This window comes from Pipra filicauda, unplaced genomic scaffold (genome assembly GCF_003945595.2).
Source record: "Pipra filicauda isolate LSUMZ 115617 unplaced genomic scaffold, ASM394559v2 scaffold521_size369105_pilon, whole genome shotgun sequence".
Taxonomy (NCBI): domain Eukaryota; kingdom Metazoa; phylum Chordata; class Aves; order Passeriformes; family Pipridae; genus Pipra; species Pipra filicauda.
This window is the reverse complement of record NW_024104667.1, coordinates 141,807-160,356: the sequence shown is the minus strand read 5'-3', so window position 1 is coordinate 160,356 and position 18,550 is coordinate 141,807. Positions and strand designations below refer to the sequence as shown.

The following is an 18,550-nucleotide window of genomic DNA, read 5'->3' as shown; positions in this document are numbered from 1 at the left end:
TGGAACAGGTTGTCCAGAGAGGCTGTGGATCTCCATACCTGGAAGTGTTCAAGGCCAGGCTGGATGAGGCACTGGCCATGTGGAAGATGTCGCTGCTTATGCCAGAGGGGTTGGAATGAGATGATATTTAAGGTCCCTTCCAACCCAAATCATTCTATGATTCCATGATGACACCTCAGGTAGGTAATTTCATTACCCTGTACTTTGACTACATACCAGTACATTCAAGATGACAACTTACCTCTGCTTTACGGCAAGAGAGAGAGTGTGGACCAGGAGAGCAAAGGCAGAAATCAATCCCTTTGTGAGACGCTTCTGACAGAAAAATAATAACCCAAATAAACTGTAGATAATAATGAAAGGCAAAACCCCAAAAGACTCCTCTTTCAGCTTGTACAGGTGACCTAGTGCTGTCCACTTGTCCAGAGAACAGTCAGGTTCTCTGTTAGGTATAGTGCCCTAAAGGGAAGGAAATGACACAGAAGTAATTTTGCACATATTCATATATATATATGGATGTAATACATGCAGTATACAGCCAATTTGTGTAAAATATCTTAGGGTATTCTACAAGCAAAATACAGTTCTCAGAAAATTCCTGGAGATAAATACATTTCATAAGCAAGAGGCTTTAAAGTGCATTCCTTTTCACATTTGGTTTAGGCAGTGACCCAACCCCGCTGCTGGAGTCACAAGTGCTGGTGGTGTTGAAGGTCAATATCACAAACATGAAGCACAGGGTACAACAGACGAAAATAACTGAAACATGGTGACATGAGAGTACTCAGGCAGTGAAGATGTCTAGCAAAACACTGTGAAAAAGTGTGAGACCTTGCGGTGAGTGTGCCTGGAATTGCAGTGAAGGGCATCTATAACACTGGAAATAGACCTTGGCTTTTTTCATTCAACAACCAGCCATGATTTCAATGTGACTGTCCTGCAGCAATGGTGGATACACCAGCTGGTGTAGTTTTGGTGTTAGACATGATTACAAACTTGTAGTGTATAACAATGCAAATTCACAGTGAACAAATTTTTCACAAATATAAATAATAGAACTAGTAGGTAGTGGGGATACTCATAGCAGGAATACTTATGACAGAGAGTGTTCAGCCAAGTTTTTGTACGAGAAATTTTGCTTCACCAACCTCAACACTCCTTGAAGGAGCCAATATGCTTTGCTGTTCTCTGTTTTGACAAGGGCTTGACCCAAAGACTGTCAAAGCTACTGAGCTGTCATGGATTGAAAGAAGTTAGCAACATATGATCTTAAGATAGGTAAACAACTAGTTAACAATGGGGGAAAAATAAAAATGCAGAAATAAATTAAAAATTGTTATGAAATGGTCAGGATTCATAGTAAAGGAGGATTGTTGTTTCTGCTATTCAATGTACTTATCCAGAAGATGTGATTTGGAAAAGGTGTTGGTAAAAGAAGAAAGCAAGCAAGAAACAGAAATGAAGAATGTAAAGTGGGGAAGAAATAGAAAAATTAGAAGCAGCAGCTTACTTCAGTGTAATTGGCAAAACCACCAATTCAGTGTTGGTAAGTGCAGAATGAGGCATATAGGGAGAGGAAACCCCAACTCCGCAACTCTGTATGTGTGTTTCGGCTATAAATTAATTAGTATTTATTATAGGTAATTCTACAGAAACTACTGCTCAGTCCTCAAGGAGGTTCAAAAATGAAAGTACAACTTAAAAATCTATTCAGAAAAGCTTGGAAGATGAAATGGAAAGTGTCATTACACTATTTTATAGATTTCTGGTGTACCTGACACTTGAGCCACGTGCAGTACTCGTTCTCTCCCTAGAATAAAACAAAGATATAGTGAAGAGTAGCAAGGAAGATATAAAGTAGAGCAGGTTTGCCTCTGAGGAGAGTAAAAAAAGGACTGGAAAGGGACAATTGAGGTAGTATGTAAACCACCAGGAGCTTCCAGAAAGAGGGCAGAGAGCTATTTGCCACTGTTTCTCAAAGTGCAAAATCTGGGGGCAAGAGCAACTTTTTCAGAAGGGTCACGTTCAGCTGTGAAACTGAGAGCCATGGGACACTATGCATCAAAAGAACACATGAGATCAAACTCAACTAAATTAATGCCATAGAAAACAATCAGTGTTATTTAACATTGAACAGAGTTTGAGCAAAGAACAATTTTAATGCTGTGCTATGTGTTCTTTTTCCAGTGAGTGAAGGGAGAGGATTTTGTACTCCAGCCTTCCACCTGCATCCTCCTGATAGGTCACACTATGACAGGAAAACATTTATTCTCAGTACTGCTAGACAGTAAAAAATTTTCCCTTGCTGTCTGAAGTAAGAGTTATTGTTTTACCTGTGGTAGGCAGAAGGTCGCATTGAGAACGCCATAAGGAGTCAAATAATCTAGGAAAGCATTGGCTTAATTTGACAGGAGACAAGCCATATACAGTTACATCTTTTAAAGTAGCAGCCCAATACTTTAGTACTAAGTGGGCATATGCTGCAATAATAAGGCTACTGAGAACATTTCTAACAAAATGTCCATTATATCGTTTAGTTAAATCATACACTTGCTTTTATTCAAAATTGCAGCTGCTGTACAGTGTAGTATGGCTGTGCAATGGTTGCACAATATCCTCCATCTGCCTGTGAGAAGCATCATTCCACAAGATGCCTCTTTAACTCTTCTACTATTTCCTATTCCAGCTCTGGGAAATATGCTGAATCTTCTTCATCCTTTCCCTCTCATCAAGGACTTTACATCTCACTTGATGTTCCTCCAATTTCTTGTGGAAGGCAGGGAAGTAGTCTCCTGAGTTGTGAGTGGGCCTCCTGAGGTGATGCAGCTGAGGTTTGATGGCTGGTGGTGACAAAGGAATAACAACGATGGTTACCATGCCTAGCTTTCACTCACTAGTAGACAAGAAATCAGTTCCTCAGAAGCTCTGTCCATCCCATTCAGCACAGCCTGTATGTGCAAAGGAGGGTTTCTCAGCCTGAAAGCCAGGATTCTTTTGGGTTAGGAAAACATTCAGAAAAAAAAATGCAAATCATAAATATAGATGTAAAACTCTGAAATGAAACATAAGCATTTCCAAAATTGAAATTTGGGCAATTAACCAGTTTGAAACACTGGATCTTGAAATCATGCCCTTATTCAGACATCCCAGCAGACTACATCAATACAGTTGAATCCCAAGGAACATTCTCAGGGTTAGGAAACAACAGTTTAGACAGTAGCTAAATTGTCATACATAAATGAAGAAGCAACTGACCTATACTTACCTATCTAAATATATATAGCTTAACACCTCACTGTACCCAAAATATCAAGATGATTTCAAAACAATAAATCTGGATAGAGATCATGTTTCCCAGAATTCAGGAATAGGTAGATCTGATGCATTTTGTCTGATTTTCCAGCAAACTACAGGTCATTGTGAAAGTCAGAAGTGGAATACATATGAATCTGACCATTATCAACTTCTTGACTCTGTTTATTTGAATCTATGTCTTGCTTTCTTACCTCTTTACATAGATAGACTAAAAAATAACACATGATCATGATCAAAATGCTTTCATCTTATGCTTAGATATTATTTGCAAAATAATCAATTCAATAATTAGTATGATAAGCATTTTAAAAGAAAAGTCATCACTCTCAGCATGAATCCTAAGTGAAAAAGATTCCCCTGTGTGAGCTAGCTAACATCAAATGCTAGAACAGTCACACTCCAATCTTGTTAAGGTCCTTGAATGATTAATCATGCTCCAAAATACCTTGGGAAATAAAAAACTACAGATTTCATAAACTTTAGAAAGACACATCTGGATTTCTTCATAGTCACAATCCTTCCTGTTTTCAACTAGATTAAATTCACATTCATTAAAAGGTTGAAAAATATCCAGGTGAATTACTGCTCTTTGAGGCACATTCACTTTCCATATTTATTCCATTTTCTGTACTCAGTATAGATTCAGCCAAACTGTTATTTAATTTTCCCTTGCTCAGAGTGGGGAAATGTTTATTGATACCTGGAATTTTATTTGAGTTGTTGCCAGAAGATATGATTTTGCTAATAGTTTTAAGAGGTTTATCCAGAACAGTAACAGTAGTATTTATCATCTTCATACAGGAGTGGATAAAGGGGATTCATGACTTTTAATTTCTTAAAGCTTTAGTGACTCAAACTGATGGGCAGAAGACTTTCTGTTAGGACTCTAGAGTTCTGTTCCCAGATTGCTCACTGACTTCTTATGTGACCCGGACTACAACATTCACTCCAGTTTCTCTGCATGTAAAATGGGAATAAAAATGACAATACTTACCTCACAGGGTTTTTATATGGGGCTCCAATAGGTTATGATTCTCAGGACCTTCACATGAGCAGTTTTTTTGTTTGTTTGTTTGTTTGTTTGTCTGCTTGTTTGGGGTTTTGTTTGTTTGTTTTGTTTTGTTGTTGTTGTTGGGTTTTTTTCTTTTTTAATTTAGGGAAAATAATTATTTTTTATGATCATGGCTATCATCAAGGCAATGAAAGCAGAGAATAGGGATTTGGTAGCACACTGTTGGTAGTGCCAGTGTACTACCAACAATATCAGTGTAGACTAGAATAGTTACACAAGTAGCATCATACAAACAGACTATTTGTGTGTTATCCAGACACTAATTCAGCAAGGAGGCTAAGAATGCCTAAGCTGCTCTGTTTACTCTGACTGGCAGGATGTGCAACAGTTATGGTTTACCTAAATGAAGAAGAAGATTTTCTTGTTTTCATATCAGCACGCTGTTTTGGACAGTCGTGTCGTCGTCGTCGTCGTCCCCCTCCCCCCCCCCACCCCGTGGGGGCAGGAAGGGCTGGTGGGCAGGAGAGGTCGCTGCAGGAGATATCACAAGATCTTAGGAAGCATAAAACTGCTGGTGCTACCAGACCTCGCTCTTTCTGGTTCCGATAGAGGGGTGCGAATGCAGAAGCATGATCAGGCTGCTCTCTCTCGCTATGGCTCTCGGCTCTGGCAGTTTCCTCGCTGCTGACCAGACCTTGCCATTCCCTGCAGCTTGGAGCCCCATCGATCCTCACCCCACGCTCCCTGCCGTCGCTCACCACTGATGTTGTTGCTGCCACTATCATCTCAGAGTAAGCACTGCTTACAGCTGCCGTAGCTGCCCGCCACTGCAGCCCATGATCACTGTTCGCCCCACACTCCCTGCTGCTGCTCACCGCCGTTGCTCACTCCGCACCTCTGGCGCCAGCGCTGCTCTGCACATCCCCACACCGTCACTCCGCACACGACCTCCGTCGGAACCTCATTGCTGTCTCGGTGCCACAGTACTGAAAGACTGGTTTAAGGTGACATTTTCTTGTTATTGTTTGGGTTTGGGTTTGTTCTGTTTTGTTCTCCATTTTTATTAATACTGTTATTAATTTTTCATACTTCACTCAAACACCTTGTAATTTAAAAAATTTTCTTGATTTGGGGGGGAGGGGTTTCGATTCCGTTGGAGGTCCCACCTCCTGGGACATACTGTCAGTAAACCAAGACAGCAACCCACCATCTTACAAATCAGCAGCTGTGCAAATCTCAGATTTGTCTAGGGCAGCATCCACACCGTATTTCCTCTTAATCTTTCTTTGATACAACTCTTTCTTTGATTCCTGAGAGAGGTCAGGACTCCCACTTGACACTTGGTATAAACACCTGGCCCCATGTCAACATCATACTTTGATTTGCACTGCAGATGAAAGAATGAATGCCAGAGCTGCTCTTAGTACACTACTGCAAATGAGAAATGAGCCTAGACTGCTGGGAAAAATCTTTCTCCATTTTGCAGCCTTGTCAACAAAGGAGGTTTTCTGATGTAACTATCAGAAAGATCTACAGGACACAGGATCAGGAGAACCAAGACTTTCATTAGAGTCACTCAAGAAATGGTCTAAACCTGGGGAGACTCAGTCTCCTAAGAATGTTAAAGAAAATCTGTGTTTATAAAACTTCACTTTTCTCCAATGAGACATCTCAATGAAAGTCCAAAGACAGCTACTTCTTGGTCAGTACCTGTGACACTAAAGAGCTCTCCATCCTCACCCCCTGTGGAGCCAGGAGCAGAATCTGTAAGAAATGGGATGCAGAGATGTTAGCAGGGGTCCAAGTGGTTTGGGGCATTCATTGGTATTCTGCCAGTCTTTCGCTCAAGGGCATGTGGCCACTCTCAGAAGCCCTGAGATGGCTCCAGACTGGGGGAGAACAGGTCTTGGGCATCTCCTGGGAGGTGTGACCAGCCTGTGGGATGATGCGGAAGTGGGTTTTGCTCACATGCTCAGGGAATAGCCAATCACCAGTGCTGGGGTCAGGAAGGAACTTTACACCAGTGCAGACTGACAGTCATCACTCAGGTTTTTTTGATTCTTCTGCAGCATTGAGCATGATGACTGGTCAGGCTCTTCCAGTCCCTTTTGGCCAGGTTGCTGCCAGCTGCTCATGCACCACAAAGATGGCCTCTCACGCCCCACATCCATACTTCTTTTTTTTTTCTTCTTTTGTGTGGTTGTTCCTGATCCTAATTCTTCATGTTCTCTTCAGGAAACAGGTTTGTTTGGCCTATATTCCTTCTGCTGCTTTCTGCAGCTCTGTCAGATTGACAGACCGCAAAGGGTGTTTTTTCAAACTAAACTGAGACATATCAGCCTGCTCCTGGCTACACATGCTTGTGAAGAGTGGCTCTGATATGGATTTATAAAAATAAAAATTAAATAAAACCAAAAATAAAATCCCAGTTCTGGTTGTTGCTTTTGTGTTATGTGTCCTTGAAAGTGTTTTTGATGCTGAAAAGCTCATGGAATTTCAGGCAAATTAAACTGTTGTTCATTATTCGAGTCATGGTGCATGCAGGGAACAGGAATAGAAATAGGATAGAATACAGTATGTTACTCCTAGAGTTCTGCATAACAAGCTATGACCTAGGTCTGAGGAGTCCATCCCAGAGAGCAGGTCTCTGTAGTGCAGACCCCAGGCCCACCCAGGAGACAGGGGCAGACATGGGCCCATGTACAGCATGGCTCAGGCAGGGACTAAAGGCCCCAGGCTGAGCTGGGACACATCCCCTGGGCCCTTGACAGGAGACGGCGGAGCTGGGGGTCCTACAGAAGGCTGGTCCCAGACACTGAGGCCATGTGAGCTCTCCCAGGACAGAAGTTGATCTCCAAATGTTTCCAAGACATAGAAATAAAAATATAGTCAATATATAAAATATATATAAAAATATAGTGATTGCAAATAATAATAACCTGGGTACATCAATGACCCTATTGTGCTTTCTCACCATACAAAGTTCAGGTTCCTTGGAGAAATGTTTAGTTCATCCTCTTTGTACTGAGAAAAAGGAGTCATTCAAGGAGGCAGCATATGTGCCTATGACAGATGGGTTCCCTGTGGTGCTGGGAGATGCTGCCAGAGGACTCTGGTTTCAACAATGGTCAAGTCCAGGTAGGAAAATTGCCAGGGCTCTTCCTGCACTCAGCTACCTAACCTCATTAAATTTTCCCAGCTTTGTGACCTTGGGTGAGTCTTCCTCTTGCATACTTTAAATTGACAAGGTACAGATTCAATAGACAGCAGTGAGGAAGACTGACTAACCTGCTGGCAAAGAGATGGATGGGATCATGCACACACATGCCTTTTCTGGTCAGCCTCACCCTTTTAGAAGTGATATTAAAGACAGTGTGATAAAGCTCCTCCTTTCTATTCAAGATGATGAGTGCAATTTGCATTAAAAAAGCAAGAAAATAACATTTTCTCAATTAGAAAATTGTGCATGTACGTTTACGGCAGACTGTTAGTGGCTTCTTTCAGCAAAACCAACCCCCCCAAAACAAGATCTATATAGAGCATAGAGAAAAAACACCATAATGGCTGTAAACAAAACACATTACTGTCACTGGACTACATACATGGAAAACATTGTACTATTACGTACTCTTCATCACATACTGTAAATAACTGCACAGAAAAGACTGATTTGCAAACCGTACCAGAGTAAACAGTTTGCTGCGTAAGCCATGGTAATAGGGCATGGGTAGGAAGGTACCAGTGTTAAAATAGCCAAATAAAAATCCCCCACTGAGTCCCTAAGCCAGCTGGTGTCAAAACTTACACTGAAGTGGGAAGTGTCTAATAGAGAGTCAAAACACAGCTAGTCATTTCTGTAAGTGCCAGACAGAAGGCAACTTCCTATAATTCAACATGATATTGTCATAGTGAATATTGCTAGTGGAAGCAAGGCTTGACTGGCAACAAACACATCAAGTCTTTTTGAAAAAAGGGACAGTATTAGATTGATTGCTCCCATCTTTTGAAGGTGGATCCTCCCTACTTCTCTTTTTCTAATTATAACAGTTAACAGATCTCCAGATCAGATAGGTTTAAAGAGGAGTAAATGTTATCATTCCCAAACAGATGAGGAAACTGGGCACACAAGAAGGATTTGAGCAAGGTCATTTAGCAAGTCAGCAATAATGAAGGGACTGTACTTGGTAGCTTATGCCAAACCCTTCTCTTCTGCATTTATATTCTCTCCCTGGTTATTATAATGGTGATCTGAAGGCTCAGAAGTACCACACATAAGGGATGCGCAATTTGTTGTTTGCAGGTACTCGTTAATGGATCAATGGATTAGAAGTAATATTGAGGTGGAGAAATGGATGAAAAGCCCTGTGTAAGCATTGCTTATTAAAAAAGCCCAATAGACCAATGCAAATATTCTAGAATGTATAAAAATTGAGCTAGTTTTATGAGTATATCTGTTTACATTAGATGAGTTATAGAGTGACATTTCATTCCACGATTTTTCCTTAAAACAACTTTTTTCTCCAAAAGTCAAGACCTCTCCAAGATCTCTCCAAAGAGCAAGACCTCTGAATGCCACCTGCAAGAAAATCCTGAGTGAAGCCTCTTTAGAAACATGCTCTGCCTAAGCTTTAACTTTACCCTTTGCAAAGGTTATCAGCAGTGGATTGAGAAGGCGGATCATGATGCTTTTGGTTTGAAGAATGCTGAGACCAGCCTGACTCAACAATCCCAAAGCTAAACATTCAAACAGTGTTTCCTGACAGAAACTGGCACAAGTGAGGATGTGGCAGGCAAAGTTCCTGATAAAGGAACCAACAACTGGATAGTACCAATAACTTGTTTAAATTTGCTGAGCTAAAGGCTGCATAGCTGACACAACTAGCCTAAAAACATATGACCAACAGTCAATCGCTTTATATTATAAAAGTTCAGTCCCACTTTTTAACAGCAGGGACCTATAACATACTCCTTCTAGAAGTGTGTTGTGTAGATTCCTCCCTTGAGAGGGGATGCCCCTTGAGGTTAATCCTTGAGACTGAGCATGGTTGTTGGTAAGGGTGAGTAACATCATTCTCTACTTAATAATTAGTTAGCTTTAATATCAGTGCTTCAAGATTGCTTCAATAAATAGTGTGGAGGCTTGGGAATTTTCTCCTCACTGGCTAGCTTAACCCAGTTTTATTGGTATTGTTATGGGTAAAGAGTTATTTTTTCCCTTACATCCATGCGTATTTGGTCTATCTCTCTCTGTATTGGAGAGAACCAGTGGTATTGAATCTGAGGAAGTAGACTTCCATCCGAGGTCTTCACCCCTCCAAATTGTCTCAAACTGAGACACTGTGAAAGAACATCACACCATGAACAGCTTGGAGAACTGAAACAGCACAGAAACATGCTACTGCACATTGGCATCTATATATGGAGCTACACCATACCTCATCTGCTGGCACAACAGCTACTTGTGAAAATATCTTTAGTAAAACTTGTAAGTGCTTTGCCTGAAGTTTGGGCTTTTTTATTGGTTATTGATGATTTCCAGCAAACTTATGCTCTCTTTCACCTACTGTGAATTATACATACATTCACAGTAAGCCATTATTTTGTGTAATTGCTTCATATTACCCTCCCTTTCTTCTGACAGTTGTGGGACAAAAATTGATTAAGAAAATTGTTATTGTGGTGAAATAGAGACAGCAGGATTTGGTAGATGGGAGGAGCACAAAAAGACCTATACTTGGGTCCACAAAACAGCCTTATTTTATCCCTTCAATATCTCTGTCTATAGGATAAAAACTCAGATTAATTTGCCAGTTGACGTAAAACAATTTGTGAAGCCTGTTCTGCAAGACAAAAAAAATCAGGTATTTAAAAAACTGGAATGTATTAAAAACAATAATTCATTAGTTCAATCCCAGTGAATGGATTTAACTTTTTAAATGTGTAAAAGTCATACTGTACGTGAAGAAGTCATCTGTTTATATCCATCTCCCAAACAGTAAATCATAGAATCATAGAATCATAGAATCGATTGGGTTGGAAAAGACCTCCGAGATCATCAAGTCCAACCCTTGGTCCAAATCCAGTCCATTTACTAGATCATGGCACTCAGTGCCACGTCCAATCTGCGTTTAAAAATCTCCAGGGATGGTGAATCCACCATCTCTCTGGGCAGCCCATTCCAATGCCTGATTACTCTCTGTAAAGAATTTTCTCCTGATATCCAACTTAAATTTCCCCTGGCGGAGCTTAAGCCCGTGCCCCCTTGTCCTATTACTGAGTGCCTGAGAGAAGAGACCAACCCCCACCTGGCTAGAACTTCCCTTCAGGTAGTTATAGACGGTGATGAGGTCACCTCTGAGCCTCCTCTTCTCCAGGCTAAACAACCCCAGCTCCCTCAGCCTCTCCCCATAGGACTTATGCTCCAGTCCCTTCACCAGCCTTGTTGCTCTTCTCTGGACCCGCTCCAGCACCTCAATATCCTTTCTGAACTGAGGGGCCCAGAACTGAACACAATACTCAAGGTGTGGCCTCACCAACGCAGAGTACAGGGGAAGGATCACTTCCCTGCTCCTGCTGGCCACGCTATTTTTGATACAGGACAAGATCCCATTGGCCTTCTTGGCCACCTGGGCACACTGTTGGCTCATGTTGAGCTTCCTGTCAATTAGTACCCCCAGGTCCCTTTCTGCCTGGCTGCTTTCCAGCCACTCTGTGCCCAGCCTGTAGCGCTGCATGGGGTTGTTGTGGCCAAAGTGCAGGACCTGGCACTTGGCTTTATTGAACTTCATCCCATTGGAATCAGCCCATCTCTCAAGTCTATCCAGATCCCTCTGCAGAGCAGAGTAGGCACTGTGTGTGCCAATTTCTACAGCTGCATCATATAAGGAAATTAGAGTGAGGCAGTACTGACTGACAATGTAAGGTGGTTAGCCAAGGAACACAAGCCTGGTAAGTCAGCTGAACATTGCACTGGACCTTTGAAAAGAAAGAGTAGTTTCAGCAAAGATGGATAAATGGTAATCCCACTAACAATCAAAATGCTTTTTGTAGTGTTGCCCCTACTACTAATTGTTTGTTGTCTTTTTCTGCCATTTCTTATTCATGGTTCTAGGTGAGATTAACTGGGAAAGTAGTCTCACTTCTGGGGCCCTTTCAATCTAAAGGAATTGATTTCAAACATTCATGTAACTTACCAAGTTTGGGCAGAGATACCTGATTTATTGATTCTGGAAGTTTCATGTTCTTAAGTTTTGGATCTATGAACTGTTGACAGACCTCAGATAGCTTTCCCTTCAGCTATGTCTGTGTCCTCACAGAACTGGCAAATGACAGTTTTACTGCCCAGCATGGCTCTGAAGGCACACAGCATTTACATTGCTCCTGTGGAGGTTCAGCAAGTGGCTGACATCACCTTTGGGAATACCTCTGGAGATTTATGTCATGGGCAGAGAAAAAACTCTGATACTGTATTTGCAAGTGGAGGTTAATCACCCAAATCAGTAGATGCCATCTCCAAATCATCTTTTCTCCCTTCTTGCTTATTTAACAGCATTTTTGATCACAGTCAACTACACAAACACCCTCAATATCTAACAGAAATTGACAGCTTAGCTTCATCTCTACTTGCACTAGACTGGAGGTACCAAGCCAGTAAGGTATGAGAATACAAGCAGCTACAGTGGCAAGCACACTGGATGTTCTTAAGGAAATCAATACCAGTGAACCTCCCTGAGAGGAAAGGAGTGAATTAGAAGCGAAGTTTTGGGCAAAAGGAATGCACAAAGCCTTTAATGCCTGTAATGAACATCTCTGAACATTAGAGAGAGAATGGTTTGGTTTCTGACGCTCTTTATCATGACCACCTTTGGGGTTTTTTTAAAAGAAAAGATTAAACAGAAAAACAGCAGTGCTACACAAAAATTCTGGTTGTTACTTATGTGTTGTAATGACTCCTGCACAGACACCACCCACGTCTACGAGTGGATTAAGTTACTTTCTAGAAGGTGCTATGTAGAGATGTAACATAATGGTGTAAAAGGAGATCTATAAGCAATACTGTAGCACAGGACACCAGCTCTGTAAGACTGATAGTCATGTTTCAAGTGGCACATTTAAAAAGAATCGAATGAGCAAGTATTTCAGTGGGCACCAGTGTGGTGCACTGTTCTTTGTTTAGGTACAATTACGGCTTGTGATTTGAGTCAAAAGAGAAAAGTGGAAAGGTGAGATTTACCTTGGGGTCCTTAAATAAGCCAGTTGAATTCCCTACCTCAATTTCCCTATCTTTAGAAATCAGGTAATGACACTAACTCCTCCTCACAGGGGCAAGTGTTAAGAAATAACTGCTGTCTAAACAATGTTCCCACTATGCTTAAAAAAAAAAAAAGTGGGGAGCTGAATGCTGAAAAGCAAACAGCAAGCACCACACCTGGATCAGATGTAGAAAGAACCAGAAAAAAATTAACTCCTCTACAACTTTAATTCAAATGAGTGCAGAACTCATTGTTTCTATTTGGTAATAGGATGAACATACATGGACTCAGTTACAAAAAAACTAAAAACGCTGAAAAATTTTTTAGAGATCATAAGCCTCTTCTTTCAAATCAAGAACTAACAATAAATACATACTGCTAAAAATCAATCTCAGAACTGAAATAAAGACAAGACAAAATAAAATAAAAATTTAGCTATGTTAGTGTGACTTTGCAAAATTGTAACTGCTTGAAAGAAGGTTGCTGCCCAAATTGTGGGCAATTAAGACAAAGCTAGCTTACGTAAACCAAAAGGGACTGTCAGGGAATGCGGAAAAGACTTTTTAGCATGTAGTATTGCAAGGGAGACAGAAGAGGGTTGGGGGGAATCTAAGCTGTTTGACATTATAAAACTTTATGTAACCACTCTATAATAAGAAGAATTGGAGTTAGGCAACCAAATGTCTATTTAGATAAGGCAGACTTCGTAAAGAGTGTATATGATAGATAATTTTTGAAATTCACTCCTTCCAAATGTATAAAAACTGTTGTGTTTCTTTTCTCGGTGGAATGCATGGGGGAGTGAAACCCCTCTGCATCCCCCAGCCATAATAAAAGTGTACTTTACATATTGTTTAAGGATTTCTTTGAATCAGAACAATTGAGAATACTTACCACTACATAGTGTCATTAATTCTGTTTTCCTATTTTTTCCCTTACGAGTCTTAAAAAACCAAATAGGTTTTTTTCATTACTCTACCCACCCAGTCCCAAGAGCAAACTTGCACTGAATTTTGCTGTCAGCATGTATTTTAGTTTGTTTTCTATGTCCTGGTGAAAAATAGCACATTAACCTACCTTTTTCTTCCTTGAAAAATGCTAGAGAACAAGTGTTTATTTTAATTCAGTTCAAGAAAGACATCTCCATCATCAGTTCTGCTAACATACTCTAAACTTCATACATATAACTTCATATATAGAATTTCCTGCAAAATGCCAGCAAGAAAATGTTATTTTATAAGACCAAGATCCTTGAATTTGGTTAATTTCCTCTTATCCCTCCTACCAAGAGGTTTAATATTTCTTAATTTTATTTAGAACCTGTCACTGTAGGGTTAAAACCACAAAAGCTGTGAAATCTACAGTCACAGATAAGCCATAGTGTCCACCCTTCCTTCCTGCTGAAGGTAGACAGTGCACTGTGGAATGACTTTGAAGTGCCTACAAGAAGCAGCATCATCAGAACAGAGATAGTCTCTCATTTATGAAACTCAAGGTGGTTAAGCTCCTACAACAGCAAAGGAAGATGGCCCCACCCTGATGTATTGGCTTTACAGATAACACTCTGTGTGTGGCGAGCTGCATATGTTCTGGTTGTTTAGCCTTTAACTCCAGATGCTGAAGTGGGACCAGCAGAACTTTTCATGCAACTTCCCTTGATTTCAGTGCAAATAAAAGGGTGGTCAGGCCCTAGATGTCATTTTGCTCTAAGCTGATGTTGCAAATGCAATGACCTTTTTCTATTGGAGGAGAAGAGGGTAGCAAAATATTCCTCTGAGAATCTGTGCCTGTAAACCAGAAGACCTGATAAAAAACCCAACCAGAAGTCTACAATAAAAACTGTAAAGATTTTTAAAAATATCATAAAAGAGTGTATAAAAATATCATCCAAGCAAGAAGAAAACCAAATGCTCCTCTGTCATTCTACTGCTAGGTTTTTTCACTAGAAAACCCCATAGCTGCACTCCTACAACCACCAACAAAGACAATGGGATAATGTATATTCTTCCTGCCACTGGACAGCATCTAAACCCAGGGTGTTGTAAGTACCCATACATATGTGCTTGGAAGAATAAAATAATACAAAATGCCAAGAGTGTGCCATGAGGCTTGTGAGAGCACGTTGTTTTGCGCTTAAGTATGAGGGCAAATAAATTCACTAAAACTGAGTTTCAAGTCCTCATCTAGCTTGCTTGCAAGTAGCTCTGTTTCCTTTTATCTGGTGGTCAAGTCCCCAGAGCAGGAAGAGCTAATGCCTCAAAGACAGGCTTGCATCCTGGTCCCGCTTGGTTTCATAGCAGAACTCTCTGTGCTTGCTAGAGGCCAAAAGGGATGTTGCAGCAACAGGAAGGCAGTCTCAGCAAGTGAAAATGCACAGACAGCATTTAATTTTAACTGAAAATAATGTCATTGGCAGTGGTACCCACGCTGGTCCTGCTTTGACCACAGTAATCAGACAGGAAAAGGGATATTTGGGATCACGAAACTTGTCTATCCATGGAAGCAGGAGAAGCACCATATTAGGATGCACAATTGACACTGAACTGAGACTGAGCAGACCTGCTCATGTTGTGGGTAACACAAGTGGGAAAAAACCTCTGTACCCACTTCAGAGAAAGAAGAATTTATGTCTTAAAATATGAAAGCACAGGTTTTTTTCCCTCTTTTGTATCTGACCAGCATTGATGTCAACTCCCTGAAGTGATTTGTGTGGAATCAGTGCCACAGGGTTCCTTCTCTTCCTCATCCAGCATATTTCTGCTTTTGAGTGCTGATGTTCAGACACCATGCCAGCACAGCTCTGAGATCAGCACTGGTTTCACACATGTGAAAGCACAGCATTGTTCTGTTTTTAATTGTTAGGTGAGGATTAAAAAAGTGTAAGAGAAAAGGAGTCAATTATACTGTCATTTGCTGAGTATAAATGGCTAAAATACGGTATGGATCATCAGAGGATGAGGAGTTTCATTATTTTAAAATAAATGTGAAGGAAAAGGGGACAATAAGAAATATTTAATAGCATCTTGCAAGTTCCTGGAAATATATCCGTTTATTGTAGGTAAAGCAAAATAAGTACTGTACTTGTCAGGTTCTGTCTTTTCTAATTTGGATAGGCTACTGTGCTTTTTAATTAAAAGCCAGATTTGGGAGCCATTGCAGAAATTGCAAGGATTAAAAGCAAATTGAGGTGACATTTACCTTCAGCTAGGTGAGCTCATGGACCTTCTGATTACAAAGCAGCACAGCACTATCAGCTATCTAGTTTGAAATATACTTGCTTGTAAGATTGAGCTTCTAAGACTTTGCAAGTACATATGCAAACATTTGCATGCTCAAAGAGTAGTTTGCAGAAACACAGCATATATCAACTACATTTTGGAAAGCTTCTTTTCAATCACAAAATTTATGCTTGAAAAAAAAACACCTAGAAAAAGGAATCTGCCTCCTTAATTCACTTGTCAGGAACTAGACTCACAAATGTCAGATTCATTCTGATGCTAAACATCCTACTGTATTAATAGGTAGTACGTTTACACCAGCTTGAGCTATACAAAAGGCTGTGCTTTTGGATGCGCATCAGTCTGCTTAGACTGACTGCTCTGAAATACGTTTTAAGTCTAAAATTGCAAAATTTCTTTTTTTTAAATCTACCACTTATTACCAGAAAAAAAAATTAGCTTCTGGCATCTATCTTTTTTCTCAAACATAGAAAATTTAGTAATATCAATAATCTTTTATAATTAAACATATCTGACCATATACTTTTGGAAAAAAATATTATATAATTTGTAAATGTCAGAGACTGAAACAGGTAATGATTTACACATTCTAAGATCACCAAAAGACTGTCTGCAAACTGAAAAGAAGCAGCTGCTCATCCAGCAAAGCCAACCACACCCCCTGAATACTGCTGAAGGATCAGATAAGTGGGTGCCATTGTCCAGCTATCATGGGTGCAGATACCTGCCTGAGAAAGGGAAGAGGCTAAGAAGAGGCTCATGGCATGGCTCATGGCACTACCAATTGTTTAACTCCCCACCCCAGGGAGGTACAAGGTATTCCCACCTGAGCTAGAAGTGTGTAATAACTCATAACTTCTTTGAGTTTTGGGGGGGTGCTTCTCCCAGCCCCAATGGATCAAGACCACCACTTCAACTAACAGACATTGAAGTTGCAACTACCAAGTTTCATCGCTGGACCCTGCGGGTGGTGACTATATATATATATATATCTATCTTTCCACCTTTATCCTTTCTTTCCCTTTTCCTCCCCTATGCATTTCCTTAAGTGTTATCCTTATGCTCTAATGATTGCTATACTGCTGTGGATGATATTGCTATAGATGCCTTAATATTGCTATGCTTTAATAGTATCATATTGCTATGTTCTAATGTTGCTTTATTGCTATAGATGCTTTAATATTGCTGTATTGCTATAGAATGATAACAACCGAAACGGCCACATACCTGTTTACCCTTTGAAATAAAATTGCTGCAAAATAAACCCTACACATATATGTTTACAAACACTGATTATTCAGTGTCATTTCACTCTAATCCACTCCAGGGATTTATTAATAACCTTGGTTACCCTCCGCTTTCTTGGGTGGGTCACAACAGTAAGGAAAGCTGTTGACTTCAGTATTTTGAGAGGGTACATCACAGGTTTGTACATTAAAAAAAAAAATTAAAAATAAACAAATACCTTCTTTCTCATGTGTGAATAGTTCTTGCATATTGTCACAGAAATGGTTCAAATCACTGCAGCCCAGCGAACTGTCACCCTTTGAGCCATTTAAATAATGAACAGAATACAATGAGGGTGGTGAGACACTGGAACAGGTTGCCCAGAGAGGCAGTAGATGCCCAGCTTTCAAGGTCAAGTTGGATGGGGCTCTGAGCAAGCTGATCTAGTTGAAGATATCCCTGCTTACTGCAGGGGTGTTAAAACAGATAACCTTTATATGTCCTCTACGTCCCTTCCAACTCAAACAATTCTGATTCTATGAAAACATATTGACACTTTTTTTTTATTATAATGTGTACAGGAGTTCAAACACTATGTCACCGTGAGTCAAAGGTCTGCGAGTTCCCTGAACACCAGTCCCAGACAAAAGACAAAACACTGATAGGGATACTTGCAATAGCATCCTTCTCTATTTTAAGAAGGTAAAGTGCCTGATCCTCCCTCCTAAATTATACAACAGTTTTTGGGAAGCAGAAGAAATGGTGCTCTTCCAGCAAGGCAGAGCTTTCTGAGAGCATTAGCAGCCTCTGTGCAGAGGCAGAAGAGTGTTGTCTCTATCACACAGCTTCCTAGCCTATGCCAGCCTCTGTAAAAAGCACTCTGGCACCAGAAGACACCTTTGTGCCTACAGGTGGGTGCTCCCAAATAATTCTGTAAAATTTCAGCATGAGGCAAATGGTATAGACCCTATATTTGCAGACTTTCTGGCTTTTTCATTGCTTGTATAGTCTTATTGAGGCTGCAAAAGGAAGGCGTCTGAAAACATAATTTCTATATATCCAGGGAAAGTTAGGTAAAGATGTAAAACCAGAAATACTTTCTCACTTTTTATAAAAATAGGCCATTAGCTGATGAATACCTAATATTTTTTCCACTTTTTTTTTGATTGTTTCCTTCTGTGGAATAAAATAGGAGAAAGCAGTTATGTAATTTTTTAAATTATTTTTTATTTTTTTTTACACATTTGCACAGTGGTTGATCTCAAGTTTAACTGGGAGGTGTCTAAACATACCATCCTTTGGCTCGTGATGTACTAGCACAGTGCTGCAGAGTATTTCTGGGAGGTGGCGGGGGCAAAGTAAGGAAATGTAGGTGTGATCCTGGGAGGCAACACCACAATAGATACTGTCACCCGGCCTAATCCCTTTGTAGGGTTTCAATTTCTGGATTTCACTTTATATATTCTCCCAGCTAATAGATTTTACACAGATTTTTTTTTTACATG

At 40.3% G+C, this 18,550-nt stretch overlaps 1 protein-coding gene and 1 long non-coding RNA gene across 10 annotated transcripts in view; one reads left to right on the top strand and one right to left on the bottom strand.

Annotated features, from left to right (window-relative positions):
• Window positions 1-2,537: 2,537 nt before the first annotated feature.
• The window catches only part of PDE1C (phosphodiesterase 1C), a 91,129-nt gene continuing 75,116 nt past the window's right edge, over window positions 2,538-18,550 (bottom strand). For 5 of the 9 annotated variants that reach the window (XM_039387005.1, XM_039387006.1, XM_039387007.1 and 2 more), the window contains one exon: window positions 2,538-2,840. In XM_039387005.1, coding sequence (XP_039242939.1) covers window positions 2,671-2,840 — 170 coding nt within the window. In that variant the 3' untranslated portion in view covers window positions 2,538-2,670. The other 4 variants (XM_039387014.1, XR_005565713.1, XR_005565714.1 and 1 more) reach the window with 4 other exon arrangements.
• Window positions 4,528-6,755, top strand: LOC120324416. Its single transcript, XR_005565715.1, has 2 exons — window positions 4,528-5,331; window positions 5,721-6,755. It is a non-coding gene; the product is annotated as an uncharacterized LOC120324416 (long non-coding RNA).